This window comes from Pristiophorus japonicus, chromosome 24 (assembly GCF_044704955.1).
Source record: "Pristiophorus japonicus isolate sPriJap1 chromosome 24, sPriJap1.hap1, whole genome shotgun sequence".
Classification (NCBI taxonomy): Eukaryota; Metazoa; Chordata; class Chondrichthyes; family Pristiophoridae; genus Pristiophorus; species Pristiophorus japonicus.
The window spans coordinates 7,344,626-7,365,319 of record NC_092000.1 but is presented as its reverse complement, the minus strand read 5'-3'; the positions used below and the strand labels follow the sequence as shown (position 1 = coordinate 7,365,319).

General features: G+C 52.8%; 1 protein-coding gene across 1 annotated transcript in view; it reads left to right on the top strand.

Annotated features, from left to right (window-relative positions):
• Window positions 1-4,308: 4,308 nt before the first annotated feature.
• Window positions 4,309-20,694, top strand: part of LOC139238017 (collagen alpha-1(XI) chain-like) — a 294,478-nt gene continuing 278,092 nt past the window's right edge. Inside the window, exon 1 of the mRNA XM_070867414.1 lies at window positions 4,309-4,620. Coding sequence (XP_070723515.1) covers window positions 4,524-4,620 — 97 coding nt within the window. The 5' untranslated portion in view covers window positions 4,309-4,523. The remainder of the gene's footprint in view (window positions 4,621-20,694) is intronic.

The window sequence follows — 20,694 nt, the reverse complement described above, 5'->3', positions numbered from 1 at the left end:
TATGTCGAGGGTATGGTTTGAGTATATTGAGCGTATTGTTAATTCGGGAATTTAGTTGAGTTTAAAATTACACATTGAAGTGATTTCAGAATGAGAAATGCGACTTAATGGGAGGTCATTTTGAATAATTTGATGGATTGGAATTTTATCCCTTGGTTTAGAGAGAGCTCTTGTGAAGGACTGATCCATAGAACTGCATGCAGCAGAATGCAATGTTAGAATGAAGTTTTCCTCAGCACACGAACTCACATCTACTATAGAAAATTACTATCAGTCAACAACAACGTCTAGCATTCATATAGCGCTTCTAGCATAGTGAAACTACAAAGAAGCGATATTAAAATTTGACACCGAGCCACACAAGGAGATATCAGGAGGGTGATCAAAAAGCTTGGGCAAAGAGGGAGCTTTTAAGGAGCGTCTTAAAGGAGGAGAGAGAGAGACGGAGAGGTTTAAGGAGGGAATTAAGAACATAAGAAATAGGAGCAGGAGGAGACAGTTCCGCCCCTCGAAGCCTGTGAGTTCGAGTCCCACTCCAGGAACTTGAGCACATAAATCTAGGCAGACGCTTCCAGTGCAGTGCTGATGGAGTGCCGCACTGTCGGAGGGGCAATGCTGAGGGAGTGCCGCACTGTCGGAGGGGCAATGCTGAGGGAGTGCCGCACTGTTGGAGGGGCAGTACTGAGGGAGTGCTGCACTGTCAGAGGGGCAGTACTGGGGGAGTGCCGCACTGTTGGAGGGGCAGTACTGAGGGAGTGCCGCACTGTCGGAGGGGCAGTACTGAGGGAGTGCCGCACTGTCGGAGGGGCAATGCTGAGGGAGTGCCGCACTGTTGGAGGGGCAGTACTGAGGGAGTGCCGCACTGTCGGAGGGGCAGTACTGGGGGAGTGCCGCACTGTCGGAGGGGCAGTACTGAGGGAGTGCGGCACTATCGGAGGGGTAGTGCTGAGGGAACGCCGCACTGTCGGAGGTACCGTCTTTCATATGAGACGTTAAACCGAGGCCCTGTCTGCTCTCCCAGGTGGATGTAAAAGATCCCACGGCACTATTTCAAAGAAGAGCAGAGAAGTTCTCCCCGGTGTCCTGGGACAAATATTTATCCCTCAATCAACATAACAAAAACAGATTATCTCGTCATTATCACATTGCTGTGTGTGGGAGCTTGCTATTTGTTGCCGCGTTTCCCACATTACAACAGTGACTACACTCCAAAAAGTACTTCATTGGCTATAAAGCGCTTTGAGATGTCTGGTGGTTGTGAAAGGCGCTATATAAATGCAAATCTTTCTTTCGCTCTCGAGCCTGCTCCGCCATTCAATAAGACCATGGCTGATCTTCGACCTCAACTCCACTTTCCTGCACTATCCCCATGTCCCTCGACGCCCTTAATATCCAAAAATCTATCAATCTCTGACTAGGATATATTCTGAACCTCCACAGCCCTCTGGGGCAGAGAATTCCAGAGATTCACCACCCTCTGAGTGAAGAAATCCCTCCTCATCTCAGTCCTAAATGGCCGACCCCTTATCCTGAGACTGTGACCCCTGGTTCTAAACGCCCCAGCCCGGGGGAAACATCCTCTCTGCGTTTAGGGCTCAGAGCTGAAGGTACGGCCACCAATGGTGGAGTGTTGAAAATTGGGGATGTTCCATTCATTAAAATGACACATTACAACTCAAAAATAAACTCTCCATGATGTTTATACAATTTTCGATGTATAACAACAACTACTTGTATTTATATAGCACCTTTAACGTAGTGAAACATCCCAAGGCGCTTCACAGGAGTGTTATGAGATAAAAAATTTTACACTGAGCCGCATAAGTAGAAATCCGGGCAGGTGACCAAAAGCTTGGTCAAAGAGGTCGGTTTTAAGGAGCGTCTTGAAGGAGGAAAGAGAGTTAGAGAGGCGGGGAGGTTTAGGGAGGGAGTTCCAGAGCTTGGGGCCCAGGCAACAGAAGGCACGGCCACCGATGGTGGAGCGATTATAATCAGGGATGCTCAGGAGGGCAGAATTAGAGGAGCGCAGACATCTCGGGGGTTGTGGGGCCGGAGGAGATTACAGAGATAGGGAGGGGAGAGGGCCATGGAGGGATTTGAAAACAAGGATGAGAATTTTGAAATTGAGACGTTGCTTAACCGGGAGCCAGTGTAGGTCAGCGAGCACAGGGAGTGATGGGTAAGCGGGACACGGTGCGAGTTAGAACACGGGACAGTGAGCACAGGGAGTGATGGGTAAGCGGGACTTGGTGCGAGTTAGGACACAGGGCAGTGAGCACAGGGGGTGATGGGTGAGCGGGACACGGTGCGAGTTAGGACACAGGGCAGTGAGCACAGGGAGTGATGGGTAAGTGGGACTCGGTGCGAGTTAGGACACGGGACAGTGAGCACAGGGGGTGATGGGTGAGCGGGACACGGTGCGAGTTAGAACACGGGACAGTGAGCACAGGGAGTGATGGGTAAGCGGGACTTGGTGCGAGTTGGGACACAGGGCAGTGAGCACAGGGGGTGATGGGTGAGCGGGACACGGTGCGAGTTAGAACACGGGACAGTGAGCACAGGGAGTGATGGGTAAGCGGGACTCGGTGCGAGTTAGGACACGGGACAGTGAGCACAGGGGGTGATGGGTGAGCGGGACACGGTGCGAGTTAGAACACGGGACAGTGAGCACAGGGAGTGATGGGTAAGCGGGACTTGGTGCGAGTTGGGACACAGGGCAGTGAGCACAGGGGGTGATGGGTGAGCGGGACACGGTGCGAGTTAGAACACGGGACAGTGAGCACAGGGAGTGATGGGTAAGCGGGACTCGGTGCGAGTTAGGACACGGGACAGTGAGCACAGGGGGTGATGGGTGAGCGGGACACGGTGCGAGTTAGAACACGGGACAGTGAGCACAGGGAGTGATGGGTAAGCGGGACTTGGTGCGAGTTGGGACACAGGGCAGTGAGCACAGGGGGTGATGGGTGAGCGGGACACGGTGCGAGTTAGGACACGGGAGCAGCGAGCACAGGGAGTGATGGGTAAGCGGGACTTGGTGCGAGTTGGGACACAGGGCAGTGAGCACAGGGGGTGATGGGTGAGCAGGACACGGTGCGAGTTAGGACACGGGAGCAGCCGGGTTTTGGATCATCTCTGTTATGTCTGGAATGCAGTTTATTAATGACTCCACGAGGCAATGTGTTGTACTCAAACTGTAGTAACCTTGGTCCCCTCAAGCATGGTAGGCAGCCTTTTATACTGGGCCCTGCACACCTATGCAGGTGACCCTCGGGTCTCCCACCGCAGTGCCCTCTGGTGGACAGCCTCTGCCACTGAGGCAGGAAACCCTGGTCTCCACCAGTTGCACCCTCTAGTGGTGCCAGCATAGAATATACACAGTGTAAACCTTATTGATAGCACATCAGGTAAGAAGTCTCCATCTTATGTAACTGTACAGTGACTACACAGAGAGTATATCAATAGTCTGCATATATAACAATCTCTAGTTTACGCAAGATAGAATGTGGGAGGCCAGCCAGGAGTGCATTGGAGTAGTCAAGTCTAGAGGTAACAAAGGCATGGGTGAGGGTTTCAGCAGCGGATGAGCTGAGGCAGGGGGCAGAGACGGGCGATGTTACGGAGGTGGAAATAGTCGGTCTTAGTTATCCTGCGGATATGTGGTCGAAAGCTCATTTCAGGGTCAAATATGACACCAAAGTTGCGAACAGTCTGGTTCAGGAGTTTGGGGGTGGGGCAACCACTTGGAGAGGTTTTTTTTAAGAAAGCAGACGATTTCGGCACAATCACATTTTTGAAAAAAAAGCAAGTGCGTTACATGTCACGAGAAAGAAGCCCTTTTAAATTAGGATCTGCTTTAAGTACATCTAAACTTTTTCAGAGTTCGGTAGGACGCCCCCTTCGGATGGGAATCCGAGAAATGCAAACACACACACACAACTTCTGCTCAATATTGCTTTCTCTGCCAAGTGTTCCAAGCTGCATATTCACCGCGCCCCAAACTTGCTGCTCTCCCCATTGAAATTGACCAGGAGATGTAGCCAATTGGAAGTTGCGGAGAAGTTCGCCTGCAACAAACTTTGGACCAATGGGAGGCCAGAAGTAGCTGGTGGGCCAGCAGGGTAGGTTGTGAGCGGAGCCCAGCGTTGATTCGCCCAGCTTTCGTCAGTGTCAATGTGATCGAAAGAACTATATTTCACTCTCTCTCCCTATCTCTGCAGATTTGTCTCCAGACCCATGGGGGAACGAAAGCGGCTGTACTTTTCTGAGACTTTTTTTTTCTTGAAACACTGACCTCTTCCCCCCCCCCCCACTCCTTGAACAAAAATGTCCAGAGAAACACTGATGTAATCAGTGGCGAGAGAGAGAGAGAGAGAGAGAGGCTAACTTTGCTCGCAATAGCTCATGGCTTCATAGTACTTTATATAAAGATACATGCACATACAGGAGCTTCAGTCATCAGCCCTTCCAAACAAGCTGGCTTAAAGCACAGAAACAACATAACACAGCTGGAAAGTTCATGTCATATGGAGATGGAGTGCTGGAAGACGAGAAAGGGTCTGCTGGAAGCCAGTATGATTGTACTTGCCATAATTCTGCACCAACTTTCAAGTGCTGCAGCAGGTAAGCTATTTTGTGAATGCAATTTCTCAAAGCAGCATTTGTTAAATACTCCCCACCCGACCTCATTCAAGGGTATCTTTCCCATCCGTGATATTAAGTTTTTTTTAAAAGCCCCACATAACTCATTTTGAAATAATTCATAGAACTGTTAATTATGGAGCATTTTGTTTCGGAATAGGAGGTTATTTAAATAGAACACTCGCCACTTCACATCTCTTTTTTTTTTGCTCGGAATTAACTTGTTTTAAGAGCTCGTGTGTTCCTTTTCCCAAGTCGTTTGTGTTGAGATTAAGAGGCAAGTGCCTTTAGCTTGACTTTTTGGAGTCGATTGGCTGTCAGAGCCGGACCAAACCATTGTCGGTTGCTCTGCATCTTTCTGGTTGTCAATCTGTTTATTGCAAGGCTTCATCTTGTGTCAAGACGCCCCATAAATTGTTCCAATTAGATGTGACAAGACTCGCTGGTGTGTCAGCTGGACTCTGTCTGTGTGCAGCAGTGGGAACATGCTTTGCAAACACTTTCATTAACAGCATCATTTGCAAACTGTTTATAGCATCCACGCGTACTCCTTTGAATTATCTTTACAGTCCTGTGTCATTTACAAGACTTGGAACAGTACGATAAATTGGTGATGGCTTTGGCTGCGGCTAACTTGCTGCAAAATGTATTCTTTAAAAAGGCAATTTGTTCTTAAAGAGGCAATGGCATCCGTAAAATTAAAAACCGTGTCACGGTTAAGGGGACAATTTTTGGGGGGGAAAATGATGATTTTCTATTATTGGGCGTTCAGCCCAGGCTCAGATTGCCCTGGGGATGTCCCATTCTGCTAGTCGCGGTTAAATGTGGTGGGCCCCACCCGTTGGCATAATTCTGAACTTCAGCTGAAGGGGAGGGAGTACTTTTTGTATGGTTTGCGCTCGGCACAATGCCAGTTGTCCTTCTACATTTTTTTTTATTGTGTGGCGTTGCCAATGTTAATGGGGATTCCCCCCCTGGGCACATGTTGTCGTCTTCTGAGGGCATGCGAGACCCAGCGACAGGCACTGCCATCGTCCGTGCCACCTCCAACAAGGGGCAAGCTCAATTTAAAGTGATGTGTGGGGGTTGCGGGGGGGGGGGGGAAGTGGGGGTTGCGCGGGGGGGAGGAGTGGGGGTTGCCCGGGGGGGGAGGAGTGGGGGTTGCCCGGGGGGGGAGGAGTGGGGGTTGCCCGGGGGGGGAGGAGTGGGGGTTGCCCGGGGGGGAGGAGTGGGGGTTGCCCGGGGGGGGAGGAGTGGGGGTTGCCTGGGGGGGGGAGGAGTGGGGGTTGCCCGGGGGGGAGGAGTGGGGGTTGCCCGGGGGGGGAGGAGTGGGGTTGCCCGGGGGGGAGGAGTGGGGGTTGCCCGGGGGGAGGAGTGGGGGTTGCCCGGGGGGAGGAGTGGGGGTGCCCGGTGGGGGAGGAGTGGGGGTTGCCCGGGGGGGAGGAGTGGGGGTTGCCTGCGGGGGAGGAGTGGGGGTTGCGGGGGGGAGGAGTGGGGGTTGCGGGGGGGCAGAAGTGGGGGTTGCCCGGGGGGGGGAGGGAGTGGGTGTTGCGGGGAGGGGGGGAGTGGGGGTTGCCGGGGAGGAGTGGGGGTTGTGGGGAGGGGGGAGTGGGGGTTGCGAGGGGGAGTGGGGGTTGCGAGGGGCAGCGGGGGTTGCGGAGGGGGAGCAGGGTTGCAGGGAGGATTGAGGAGTGGGGTTATGGGGGAGTCGGTTTGTGGGGTGGGGATTGGGGAGTTGGGTTGCGGGGGGGATTGGGGAGTGGGTTTGCGGGGGGAGTGGGGTTTGCGGGGGGTTATGGGGGAGTGGGTTTGCGGGGAGGAATTGAGGAGTGGGGCTTGTGGGGGGGTTTGCAGCGGGGAGTGGTGTTGGGGGGAATTGGGGTTTCGGGGGGGGAGTGGTGTGGGGAAGGGGATTGGCAAGTGGGGTTGCCGGGGGTGGGAGCGGGTTGGAGGTGGGTATTCGTCTTCTAACAGATCAGCCCTGATCCAGCTGAATGTCGGGACAGGCTCGAGGGGCTGAATGGCCCACTCCTGTTCCTATTAGATTTATTTTTTTGGTTCCGTCTGCCCCAAGCTCTGAATTCCTGAAACCTCTCTGCCTCTTTCCTCCTTTCAAGACGCTCCTTAAAACCTACCTCTGTGACCAAGCTTTTGGTCATCTGCCGTAATTTCTTCTTCCATGGCTCAGTGTCAAATTTATGTGTTTTGCCTTGTAACACTGCTGTTGAAGCGCCTTGGGACGTTTTACTACGTTAAAGGTGCTATATAAATAAAAGTTGTTGTTGTCCACCCATATGACCCTGGCCAAGGTGAGCGAGGCACTTTCCCGAGGCGCTAAGCTGTTAAGCTGCCCAGCGATGAGACGGCATTATTCATTCGCCGTCGCTGTAAAAGCTTACTGCTACAGGCAGTTCCCAGCTTAAGAGAAAAAAATAATGAGAATAAGACCCACACAGCGGGCCGTTTGGCCGTGTATAGTGTCGGTGCCAATGTGGGTTTGCCCCGGTGGTTAGCCTGGGAGCAAAGTGCTGCAGGATGGTAGCCTGCCTGGGGAACGCCGCCTGGTTTTATTAATCCACTTTCCGGTTAATGTTTTGCCCACGGACTTCCCTGCAGAGGTCCAGACGAGGGCTGCCTTGGCTGCACAAAGGAACCTCCCACACAGTTTCCATTGGAATGCGGTGATGTCACAGACATCGTCATGTCTATTGTACCCACGGCCTTCCAGCCAGCCTGCTGGAACTGTCTGCCTCGTAAGGGAGTCCCAAACACTGGCTTTTGGTTCAGTTTTTTTTTTAAAAACCCCAGACCATTGCACTGACATTTGCAGCACTCTCTCCCTCCACTGTCGCTGTCTTGTCTTCGAGATGAAGGAATTTCAGTCCGTTTTTGTAATATTTGTTCACGGGATGTGGGCATCGATGCAATGGCCGACCCATTTATTGCCCATCCCCTAATTGCCCTGGAGAAGGTGGTTATGGAGCCATCGCCTTGAACCGCTGCAGTCCCGTGTGGTGACTTCTTTGCAGCGGTTTGGTGCGACTGAGTGTCTCGCTGGGCCATTTCACAGGACAGTTAAGAGCCAGCCACATTGCTGTGGGTCTGGAGTCACATATGGGCCAGATCGGGTAAGGGCGGCAGATTTCCTTCCCTAAAGGACATGAGTGAACCAGATGGGTTTATACGACAATCCGGTAGTTTCATGGTCTCCATTACTGATACTAGCTTTTTAATTCTAGTAACATAACTCCTATGTTACCGTACCTTTGCAAGTCACATATTTAGGGTCTGCTCATCATCATCATAGGCGGTCCCTCGTATCAAGGATAATTTGCTTCCATCCCAAAAAGGGATGAGCTCACAGGTGTTTCAAATGAAGGACCTGATATTCTGGATCCCAAACTACATCCTGAAGGGTGGAAGATGCCTGTGGGTGGATTTTTTTAACGTGGGGTGGCCGTTGCACACCAGCCACCACACGGGGCTTGACAGAGCGAGGTCTTGGTCCAGTGGCGAGGGTTAACCAGGACGACTGGAGACCAGCTCTGCTGCACGGACCTAGTGCGCACACATATCGCAGTGTGGACTGGGTCATGCTGCCCCTGGGCCCCGAACTCGCGCCTCCCCTGGGCCCCGATTACATCCCTCCACAGTCTCTCGTCGCTCCTTCACTCCGACCTCGCCGCTCCTGCTGCACCTGCCCACGCTCCAATCATCGACCTGGACCTTGATGACGTCACTCTTCGCTGCCGTCGCCCTGCTGCACCAGCTCGCGCTCCGTGCTGCTCCCGAGCCACCGCTCGCCACTCCGTTTATGGCCCCGACCAGCCGCTGATGTTCCCTCGCAGGGCGGGGCCTCCGTGCTGCAGCTATGATCCAATTGGATGGCGGAGCAGGCTCAAGGGGCTGAATGCTCTCCTCCAGTTCCGAAGAGGATGAAACCTTTTTCGGATGAATGTAGCGTTTCTGCTGATCGTTTAAGCTTGTGTTGGGGTGACTGCATATCGGTTGCATTAAAAGGTGGCATGCTTCATTCATTACAAGGAACGCAGATGATGTCTGTGGTTGATTCACAGTGTATATGTGGTTCATCGACTGCTCTAAGACACGACGCGATACCAACCCCACTTGTTCTGATGTTGAATACTGTTATGATCCAACTGAGCTTTTTTTGTATAATTGTACATTGAACTTGGCACAATGTTAATTGCCCATCTAGGCTTAGCGTTGTCAACCATTGCTGTCCCAGTGCATGTCATCTTGAAATGAACTTCCCAAAAAATGAGCTTTCGACCACAGATCCGCAACATAACTACGACCGCCTGTTTCCACCTCCGTAAAATTGCCCATCGTGTCTGCCCCTGCCTCAGCTCATCTGCTGCTGATACACTCATCCATGCCTTTATTACCTCTACCTTGACTATTCCAACGGACTCCGGGATGGCCTCCCACATTCTACCCAATGTAAACTAGAGGTCATCCAAAACTCGGCTGACCCGAATCCTGCTCACCCATCACCCCCTATGCTCGCTGACCTACGTTGGCTCCCGGCGAAGCAATGCCTCGATTTCAAAATTCTCATCCTGATTTACAAATCCCTCCATGGGCTCGCCCCTCCCTATCTCTGTCATCTCCTCCAGCCCCACAACAGTCCAAGATGTCTGCGCTCTTCTAATTCTGCCCTCCTAAGCATCCCTGATTATAATCGCTCCACCATCGGTGGCCGTGCCTTCTGTTGTCTGGGCCCCAAGCTCTGGAACTCCCTTCCTAAACCTCTCTTTCCCCCTACAAGACGCCCCTTACTTCTCTGACCAAGTTTTTGGTCACCTGCCCAAATTATTTCTTATGTGGCTCAGTGTCAAATTTCTTTGGCTCACATCACTCCTGTGAAGCGCCTTTGGATGTTTTACTATGTTAAAGGCGCTATATCAACACAGGTGGCTGTTGTCTTGTTCTGAGGCTAGGCTACTCCAGGCAGCAGATGTTGCCTAAGTGCCACCGGCTTAGTGTACAGGACCAGGCAAAGAAAAAAAGGCTTTCATTTATATAGCACCTTTCACAACCTCAAGTTATCGCAAAGTGCTTTAAGCCACTTTTGAAGTTGCAGTCATTCTTGCAACAAAGGAAACGTGGTGGCCAATTTGGGCACCGCAAGATCCCAGAAACAGCTGATCATCTGTTTTTGTTGTGGGGTAAATATTAGCCCAGGGCAACTCCCTGCTCTTTGAAATAATTCCATCTGATCTTTTACATGCATCTCAGAGGGCTGGCGGTGGCTTCGGATTAACATCTCATCTGAAAGACAGCCCCTCCGACAGTGCGGCACTCCCTCAGTACTGACCCTCCGACAGTGCGGCACTCCCTCAGTACTGCCCCTCCGACAGTGCGGCGCTCCCTCAGTACTGCCCCTCCGACAGTGCGGCGCTCCCTCAGTACTGCCCCTCCGACAGTGCGGCGCTCCCTCAATACTGCCCCTCCGACAGTGCGGCACTCCCTCAGCACTGCCCCTCCGACAGTGCGGCGCTCCCTCAGCACTGCCCCCCCGACAGTGCGGCGCTCCCTCAGTACTGCCCCTCCGACAGTGCGGCGCTCCCTCAGTACTGCCCCTCTGACAGTGCGGCGCTCCCTCAGCACTGCCCCTCCGACGGTGCGGCGCTCCCTCAGCACTGCCCCTCCGACGGTGTGGCGCTCCCTCAGTACTGCCCCTCCGACAGTGCGGCGCTCCCTCAGCACTGCCCCTCTGACAGTGCGGCGCTCCCTCAGCACTGCCCCTCCGACAGTGCGGCGCTCCCTCAGCACTGCCCCTCCGACAGTGCGGCGCTCCCTCAGTACTGCCCCTCCGACGGCGCGGCGCTCCCTCAGCACTGCCCCTCCGACAGTGCAGTGTCGGCCTAGATTTTGCACCCGAGGATCTGCTGTGAGTCTTGAACCCTCGTCCTTCTGACTCGAGGGGTGCGAGTGGTACCCACTGAGCCACGGCTGACACCGAGGTACCGGATGGTTAGTTGGACATGCCAGGCCGTGCAGTAACAGAACAAATAAGGGTGGCCAATAAACGCTGGCGACGGCCAACATCGGTGTACAGCTGGGATGTGGAGCCCTCCGGTATGGGAGTCTAAAACTCAGCCTTTTGCTCCTACCCCGCCTCCTGTAATATCAGCTGCTTCACACAATGGCGTGTCTTCTTCAGGAGCTGAATGCATCGCGTTGAGGTTTTGTACAGTATTATGACTATCCCTTGCCCCTCCCTTCCAGCCCCCGGAGCAGTCTGGCACAGAACAATGGGTCGAATTGACAGCTTGGTTTAATTTCATCCTCGCTCTGTGATATATGAGAATGAATGTCTCGCGAGGGCCGTCTCTGAGATTCAACAGCACAGTTTACCAGACACGAAGCTCCCAAAGCAAGCGCTCTACTCGGAGCTCCCACACGGCAAACGAGCCAAAGGTGGGCAGAGGAAACATTACAAGGGACACCCTCAAAGCCTCCCTGATAAAGCGCAACATCCCCACCGACACCTGGGAGTCCCTGGCCAAAGACCAGTCCGCCCTCAGTGGAGGAAGTGCATCCGGGAGGGCGCTGAGCACCTCGAGTCTCATCGCTGAGAGCGTGCAGAAACCAAGCGCAGGCAGCGGAAGGAGCGTGCGGCAAACCAGTCCCACCCTCCCTTTCCCTCAATGACTATCTGTCCCACCTGTGACAGGGACTGTGGCTCTCGTATTGGACTGTTCAGCCACCTAAGGACCCATTTTTAGAGTGGAAGCAAGTCTTCCTCGATTCCGAGTGACCGCCTATGATGATTACCAGACCTAAACTGACTCGTGTATGTTGAAACCCCAAGGATGTTTGTCATATTAGGGTTCAGTAGCATAGTGGTTATTCGTAGTAATCCAGAGGCCTGAACTAATGATCCGGAGACACAAGTTCAAATCCCACCATGGCAGCTGGGGGAATTTAAATTCTGTTAATTAAATAAATTTGGAATTAAAAAGCTCGTGTCAGTAATGGTGACCATAAAACTACCAGATTGTCGTAAAAATCCATCTGGTTCATTTAATACCCTTTTTAGGGAATGAAATCTGCCGCTCTTACCCGGTTTGAGCCTATCATCATAGACAGTCCCTCGAAATCGAGGAAGTCTTGCTTCCACTCTAAAAGTGAGTTCTCAGGTGACTGAACAGTCCGATACGAGAGCCACAGTCCCTGTCACAGGTGGGACAGACAGTGGTTGAGGGAAAGGGAGGGTGGGACTGGTTTGCCGCACGCTCCTTCCGCTGCCTGCGCTTGGTTTCTGCATGCTCTCGGCGACGAGACTCGAGGTGCTCAGCGCCCTCCCGGATGCACTTCCTCCACTTGGGGCAAACTAGTCTTTGGCCAGGGGCTCCCAGGTGTCAGTGGGGATGTTGCACTTTTATCCCGGTCTGGGACTATATGTGACCCACAGCAATGTGGTTGACTCTTAACTGACCCTCTGAAATGGCCCAGCGAGACACTCCGTTTGTACCAAACCACTACGACAAAGTCAGCACTGTGGGAGCATCTTCACCACGCGGACTGCAGCGGTTCAAGAAGGCAGCTCACCACCACCTTCTCAAGGGGCAATTAGGGATGGGCAATAAATGCCGACCTTGCCAGCGACTCCCACATCCCGTGAACAAATAAATTAAAAAAAAAATGTTGGCTTGCTGGCCTGTATTGAGTGTTTTTGCCAATATTCAGCCAACAACAACTTGAATTTATGTGCCGCCTTTAATATTAGTAAAACAGCCCAAGGCGCGACACAGGTGTGTTATCAAACAGAATTCGACATGGAGCCTAACCGGGAGATGTTAGGACCAGTGACCAAAAAGCTTGATCAAAGAGGTAGGTTTTAAAGGAGCGTCTTAAAGGAGGAGGCAGAAAATGAGAGGCGGAGGGGTTTAGGGAGGGAGTTCCAGAACTTGGGGCCCAGGCAACAGAAGGCACGGCCACCGATGGTGGAGCGATGGAAATCGGGGGGTGCTCGAGGCCAGAATTGGAGGAGGGCGGAGTACGGGGGCGGGGGTGTTGTGGGGCTGGAGAAGGGTACGCAATGATGGGAAGGGGCGAGGGCCATGGAGGGATTTGAGCACACGGATGAGGATTTTAGATTCGAGGTGTTGCCGGACCGGGGGCCAATGTAAATTGCCTTGGGGAACCGACTGGCACTGGTGCTAGGATGGTCGTCTCTGTTGGTGCTTTCAGCAGAAGGCAGGATAAAATAGAAAACTTTATTGGGGACGTTGGCCCTGAAATTGCGGTCGGAGGCTTCCCGCGGGCACTTCTCCCCGACCGGAGAACTTTTCCGAAAGTATCTGGTGGACCCGGAGGAGCATGGGATTGCTGTGGGGAGGCTCCTGTCCTCCAGGTTTCCACGGAGACGGTGCAGTCATGTGTGACTGCTCAACCAATCGGGTACAGTATTCTCAATTAATGGCAATGGGAACTCCGTATCTACGAATTCTCATTGCTATTAATTGAGAAAAAAACAAACACAATAACACCAATTAAAAACACACCTCACATAACTTTAATTGCAATTAATTTTAATTAATAGAGAAAAAAATTCCGAATTTTTTACAAAGTTTTTAAAACCATGGTTTAAAATAAATTTAACGGAGTGGGCAGGGTTTTGTAAAATAAATAGTGTATTAATTTTAATTTTTGATGTTTTAAAAGTGTTTTAAAACTCTTACGCCTGTAAAAGTAAGCTATGTGCCTGCTTTTATCAGGCGCAAGAGTTTTCAGGACATTTGCTGGGCAAGATATGGGTAAATATTGCAATCTTGCCCGTGCCAATGTCCTGGCTGTGGGGATATGGATGGTCTGTCAAGCCAGAGCCAGAGCTTGACAGATCGGAAAAGCCGGTTTTCGGCACATGCACATTGTGCGCTGCAGAGTGGCTTTTGCGATGCTTTCCCGGGTCCGTACACACTCCGTACGGACCCAAGGTGGCCGGGGTTTCTGGGCCGTTGGCTGTAATGCAGTGTAGCAATTTCCAATGGTGGCTGAGCAGTGGAGTTTCTGCAATAGGATGTTTGTCCTCGAATGGTCCTGTTACGTTTAGAATAACTCCACAAGACTGTACATCTTAAGCTCAAACTGTTGTGACCTCGGTCTCTCTTTTTTTTATTGGGACTCCAGAGTGAGGAGGCAGTGTGGTAGACTGCCTTTTATACCTGCATGCTCAGGGAGTGCAGGTGACTCTTGGGTCTCCCACAGTACGCCTCCTGGTGGCAAGTCTTACACATTGGTAATGTTTACATACGTAACAGGCCCATTGGGCTGGTGATTGATCGCCATGCAACAAATCCAGTGGCCGAGGAAGGGAATGCCGATCCAACCCATTAAAATGAACGGGCTTCCTGTCAGCGTTGGGATCGGAGAACCTAGTCCAGTGTCTCTAATTAAGGAAGGCTCCCTGGAGCTTCATGTGAATTGGCCTTTTCCTGCACGGGTGTGCCCTCCTCTTCTTCTCCTGCCTGTGCTGACTCACTCTGGGGTCCACTGTCACTAGCCCTCTGCTTCCTCTGCCAAAAGTCCATTTCCGCCAGTGTGAACCTGCACAGGCATTGAGTTAGCTAGGAGGCGAAAAAACCTGTAAATCTGTGTGTCCTCTGGTTCCCGACCCTTCCACCAATGGGAACAGTCTCTCTCGATCTACTCTGTCCAGCCCCCTCATGATTTTGAACACCTCGATCAAATCTCCCCTCAACTTTTTCTGCTCCAAGGAGAACAACCCCAGCTTCTCCAGTCTATCCACGTCACTGAAGTCCCTCATCCCTTGGAACCATTCTCGTAAATCTTTGCTGCCCCCTCTCTAAGGCCTTCACATCCTGCCTAAAGTGTGGTGCCCAGAATTGGACACAATACTCCAGTTGGGGCCGAACCAGTGTTTTATACAGGTTCATCATAACTTCCTTGCTTTAGTACTCTATGTCTCTATTAATGAAGCCAAGGTTCCTGTATATTTTTTAAACGCTTTCTCAACCTGCCCTGCCACCTTCAACTATCTATGCACACATACCCCCAGGTCTCTCTGTTCCTGCACCCCCTATAGAATTGTACCCGTTAGTTTATAGTGCCTCTCCTTGTTCTTACCTAGTTTCTCTACTATTGCCATGATGCCCTCTTTGAGCTCATCTTGCCTGTGCGACCCACCTCCTACTTCCCTTGACCCCATTCCAATTAAACTGCTGACCATCCAACTTGTCTTTCCTTCCTGCTCCCCCCGTATCAGCTGACACAAATTGTTCCCTTTCCTCGGGAGCTATCCTCTCCTCCCCCTTCAAAATCACCATCATCGCGCGCCCCCCCCACTTCTCCCCCGCTCAATAAATCCACCTGGCCTTGCAAACATCTTCCCCATCTCCAACCTCCCTTTCTTCTTCACAGTCCTTGAACTTGTTGTCTCCCAAATCCGTGCTCACAATTCCACGGTTTCAATCTCTTCAATCGGATCCCTCGAACCCAACTGGCTGGGGTTTTATTGATTCTTGTGAACATCATGTGACTGGCTAAGCCACTCCCAACTCAACAGCTCTACAACTATTTTGAGTTTACCTATAAGTCAAGTGCCCCTGGTTAAAGGGGGGCTCTAAAACCGACACACTGAACAAATTAAACATTAGACGGTAATCTTAAATCAAATTAAAATTTGGATGCCGGGGGTGATGATGCACTCCAGTCCCTCCAGCGCCCACCTCTCGCGGAAGGCCGCGAGCGTACCGGTGGACACCGCGTGCTCCACCTCCAGGGACACCCTGGCTCAGATGTAACCGCGGAAGAGAGACAGGCAGTCGGGCTGAATGACCCCCTTGACCGCCCGCTGCCTGGACCGGCTGATGGCCCCCTTGGCCAGGCCCAGGAGCAGTCCTACAAGGAGGCCCTCCGACCTGCCCGCTCCCCTCCGCACAGGGTGCCCAAAGTTCAGGAGCATGGGACTGAAGTGCAACCAGAATTTGAGGAGCAGCCCCTTCAAATATTGAACCTCACACATTGGACATAAATATGGAACATGGACTCTTCCAGACCGCAGAAATTGCAGGCGGCCTGGGAGTCCGCGAACCGATTTAAAAACCGATTGCACGGGACTGCTCCGTGCACCACCCTCCAGGCCAAGTCCCCAATAAATAAAGGGAGACTCCCACGTAGAGGCAACAGCTCTACACACAGGTGCACACATTACAGATATGATTGCAGAGAATGCATCGAAAAATATATCTGTCCTCCTAATGTGCATCGTATTCCCCTCTCGATATTCTCTCATACCCGCTGGTGGGCACCATTGCCCAACTCTCTCTTACCATCTGTACGATTTAGAACTGGAACTGCCTGTTTATGGGAGGGGAAATACACCTTGTATATACCGTGGAGAATAATGTACAGTCCTTGACTGAATTAGATAGTCTGCAGTCACTAGTTTCCTTGCGACAATTATGCGCATGAATGACATAATCACTTGTAGGCATTCCAGTCCCCATTAATCACAGGAGCTCATTGGCATCTTTAATTCATCTAAATGATCACAAATTGACTACCCTCAGGTAAACATCCCATGCTGGGTGGAGAAGAAGTACATTATAATTCAGAAGGCCTTAAATTAAACTGTTAATCCTTTCTCCTCCGGCGGTATTGAGATTTTTGTGCAGGAGCCAAGATTACATCAGGAAATATACATGTTATATTCTGCACAAGTCCAGCTTCAGCCCTTCATGTCGGTGCAGCTCCAGGGTCCGCTGTGGCTCAGTGGGCAGCACCCTCGCCTCTGAGTCTGAAGGTTGTGGGTTCGAGTCCCACTCCAGGGACTTGAGCACATAAATCTAGGTTGACACTCCCAGTGCAGTGCTGAGGGAGCGCCGCACTGTCGGAGGGGCAGTGCTGAGGGAGCGCCGCACTGTCGGAGGGGCAGTGCTGAGGGAGCGCCGCACTGTCGGAGGGGCAGTGCTGAGGGAGCGCCGCACTGTCGGAGGGGCAGTGCTGAGGGAGCGCCGCACTGTCGGAGGGGCAGTGCTGAGGGAGCGCCGCACTGTCGGAGGGGCAGTGCTGAGGGAGCGCCGCACTGTCGGAGGGGCAGTGCTGAGGGAGCGCCGCACTGTCGGAGGGGCAGTGCTGAGGGAGCGCCGCACTGTCGGAGGGGCAGTGCTGAGGGAGTGCAGCACTGTCGGAGGGGCAGTACTGAGGGAGCGCTGCACTGTCGGAGGGGCAGTACTGAGGGAGCGCCGCACTGTCGGAGGGGCAGTGCTGAGGGAGCGCCGCACTGTCGGAGGGGCAGTGCTGAGGGAGCACCGCACTGTCGGAGAGGCAGTGCTGAGGGAGCGCCGCACTGTCGGAGGGGCAGTACTGAGGGAGCGCCGCACTGTCTGAGGTACCGTCTTTCGGATAAGGTGTTAAACCGAGGCCCCAACTGCCCCCTCGGGTGGATGTAAAAGATCCCGTGGCACTATTTCGAAGAAGAGCAGGTGAGTTCTCCCCGTTGTCCTGGGGCCAAAATCTGTCCCTCAATCAACATAACAAAAACAAATTATCTGGTCATTATCACATTGCTGTGTGTGGGAGCTTGCTGTGCACAAGTTGGCTGCCACGTTTCCCACATTACAACAGTGACTACACCCCAAAGGTACTTGGAACGGGGGCCTTGCAGCCCTGCCTGCCCGTCACATGTCTCTGGTTAGCCCTCATCTCTCCTTGTGCCACTGGGTCTCCCATCCATGCTCGCTTCAGCAAGCTGGGATTCCGTGGCAGCTCATCTCGCTCTCGCTCGCTGTCTAACAAGGAAATCTTATTGGGAGGCAAGGTTATCCCTTCTATACAAACAAAAGAGGCGAACTAGGACTACTGAATGGAACTATTGACCCGATGCTTCCTGTAGTGAAGTGTCCCTTTGTTTAAAATGGCATCTGGCCACAGTGGTGGTGTGAAAATCACGCCTCGCATCCCAATGTTGCCCAACAGTGTCTTTTTTAAAAATTGTTCGTTCCTGGGATGTAGGCGTCGCTGGCAAGGCCGGCATTTATTGCCCATCTCCTAATTGCCCCGTGAGAAGGTGGTGGTGAGCCGCCTTCTTGAACCGCTGCAGTCCGTGTGGTGAAGGTGCTCCCACAGTGCTGTTAGGGAGGGAGTTCCAGGATTGTGACCCAGCGACGATGAAGGACCGGCCGATATATTTCCAAGTCGGGATGGTGTGTGACTGGGAGGGGAACGTGGAGATGATGGTGTTCCCATGCGCCTGCTGCCATTGTCCTTCTAGACGGTAGAGGTCGCGGGTTTGGGAGGTGCTGCCGAAGAAGCCTTGGCGAGTTGCTGCAGTGCATCTTGTAGATGGTGCACACTGCAGCCAGGGGGCGCCGGTGGTGGAGGGAGTGAATGTTGAAGGGGGTGGGTCGCGTGCCGATCAAGCGGGCTGCTTTGTCCTGGATGGTGTCGAGCTTCTCGAGTGTTGTTGGAGCTGCACTCACCCAGGCAAGTGGAGAGTATTCCATCACACTCCTGAGGGCGCGAACCCTCTATCACCACCCCCTTCCCCTTTCTCTGCCTGATCACACTGGTAAAACCAGCTCCCACATCCCAATAGCGGAATCTTGGAACTGTGGTTTTGCGGGTCTGTTGCCTGGATAAAGTTTAATCAGAAGTGCGTGCACTCACACAGGTAATGGAATCAGTGGAAAGAGTACTGAGTTTGTGGTGAAGGACTAAGACTTCGGCCTTCCCGATGTTTAGCTAGAGGAAGCGTCAGTTTATCCAAATAGTCTGACAGCATTATCACGGTGAAAGGACTGAGAGAGAGGGTGCTGGAGAGGTACAGCTGGGCTTCCTCCGCGTACGTGCGGTAACTGACCCCATGTCCGCAGCAGTATGTCCTACAAATCCCCTGGGAGGACAGACGCACAAACATTAGCGTCCTCGACCAGGCCAACATCCCCAGCATTGAAACACTGACCACACTCGATCAGCTCCGCTGGGCGGGCCACATAGTTCGCATGCCAGACACGAGACTCCCAAAGCAAGCGCTCTACTCGGAACTCCTTCACGGCAAACGAGCCAAAGGTGGGCAGAGGAAAAGTTACAAGGGACACCCTCAAAGCCTCCCTGATAAAGTGCAACATCCCCACCGACACCTGGGAGTCCCTGGCCAAAGACCAGTTCGCCCTAAGTGGAAGAAGTGCATCCGGGAGGGCGCTGAGCACCTCGAGTCTCGTCGCTGAGAGCGTGCAGAAACCAAGTGCAGGCAGCGGAAGGAGCGTGCGGCAAACCTGTCCCACCCTCCCCTTCCCTCAACCACTGTCTGTCCCACCTGTGACAGAGACTGTAATTCCCGTATTGGACTGTTCAGCCACCTAAGGACTCATTTTTAGAGTGGAAGCAAGTCTTTCTCGATTCCGAGGGACTGCCTGTGATGATGATCGAGGCGGAAACCAATGACTGATCCTTGGCAAACTGCAGAGGCAGCAGTGTGAGGGTTGGGGATGCTCTGGCTGTGACTGCACAAGTACGAGTGGAGCAAAGCAAAGGCAGTCCCTTGGACAACAGAGGAGAGTCGTTGGCGTAGTCGACCATGCTGAGAGGTCGGGGGGCCCGGGGCGGGGGGGGGGCAATAATGCACCTGTCACGGATGACGTCAATTGCACTTTTGATTCCGGGCGTTTCAGAGCTGTGGCAGGGACAGAAACCTGATCGGAGAGATTCAAAACATGGAGTTGTGAGCACGGAGTTGGGAGGCAACAAGTTCAAGGAGTGTGAAGGAGAGATGGGGGTTGGAGATGGAATTGTGGTTTGCAAAGACGGGCGGGTGTATTGAGTGGGGATGGGTGGTGAAGATAGAGTGGGGTAGTGCGTGAGGAGAGGGAACAATTTATACGTCTGCTCATACGCGGGGGCCAGGAAGGAAAGAACAGTTGGCTGGTCAGAAGTTTTGTTGGAATGGGGTCCAGGATGGGATTGCACTGGAGAGGGTGCAGAGGAGATTTGCCAGGATGTTGCCGGGACTGGAGAATTTTAGCGATGAGGAAAGATTGGATAGGTTGCGGTTGTTTTCTTTGGAACAGAGGAGGCTGAGGGGAGACCTGATTGAGGTGTATAAAATTATGAGGGGCCTGGATAGAGTGGGTAGGACGGACCTATTTCCCTTCGAGGGGTCAACAACCAGGGAGCAAAGATTTAAAGTAATTGGTGGGGAGGTTTAGAGGGGAATTGTCTTCACCCAGAGGGCGGTGGGGGTCTGGGGCGGAACTCATTGCCTGAAAGGGTGGTAGAGGCAGAAACCCTCACCACATTTAAAAAGTACTTGGATGTGCACCTGAAGTGCCGTAACCTACAGGGCTACGGACCCAGAGCTGGAAAGTGGGATTAGGCTGGGCGGCTCTTTGTCGGCCGGCGCGGACACGATGGGTCGAAATGGCCTCCTTCCGTGCTGTAAATGTCTATGGTTCTATTGACGGTGGGTCTCAAGTACATGATGAGCTCACACAGGACATCATGGAAAAAGTCGAGGAAGACTTGAGCTCTGTGCTAGTGCAGGAACGGGCAATGCTCTTCATTGATCCAAACTATGCAACTGCCCAATGGTTGAGTGAGTATTGCGCTCAGCACGTCGAAGTAATTCACGCGAAACACTTAACTATGTGTCCGAGACAAAACGGAGAATGGACCTTCATTTAGATCTTTCAGATCCTCAGAGTATCATAACAAAAACGACAGCCAATTAATTACTCCTCAGTTGTAGTCTGTATCAGGTCGCTGATTGCAGTGCGGGCAGGCACAGCAGGAGGGGCGAAGGAGCGGCGAGAGTCTGTAGAGGGAAGTGACCGGGGCCCAGGAGAGGCGAGAGTTTGGGGCCCAGAAGAGGCGAGGGCCCAGGGGCAGCACGGGCCCAGCCCACTCTGTGCGATATGTGTGCGCGCACTAGGTCTGTGCAGCAGAGCTGGTCTCCAGTCATCCTGGTTAACCCTTGCCACTGGACCAAGACCTCGCTCTGTCAAGCCCCGTGTGGTGGCTGGTGTGCAACGGTCACCCCACGTTAAAAAAATCCACCCACAGGCA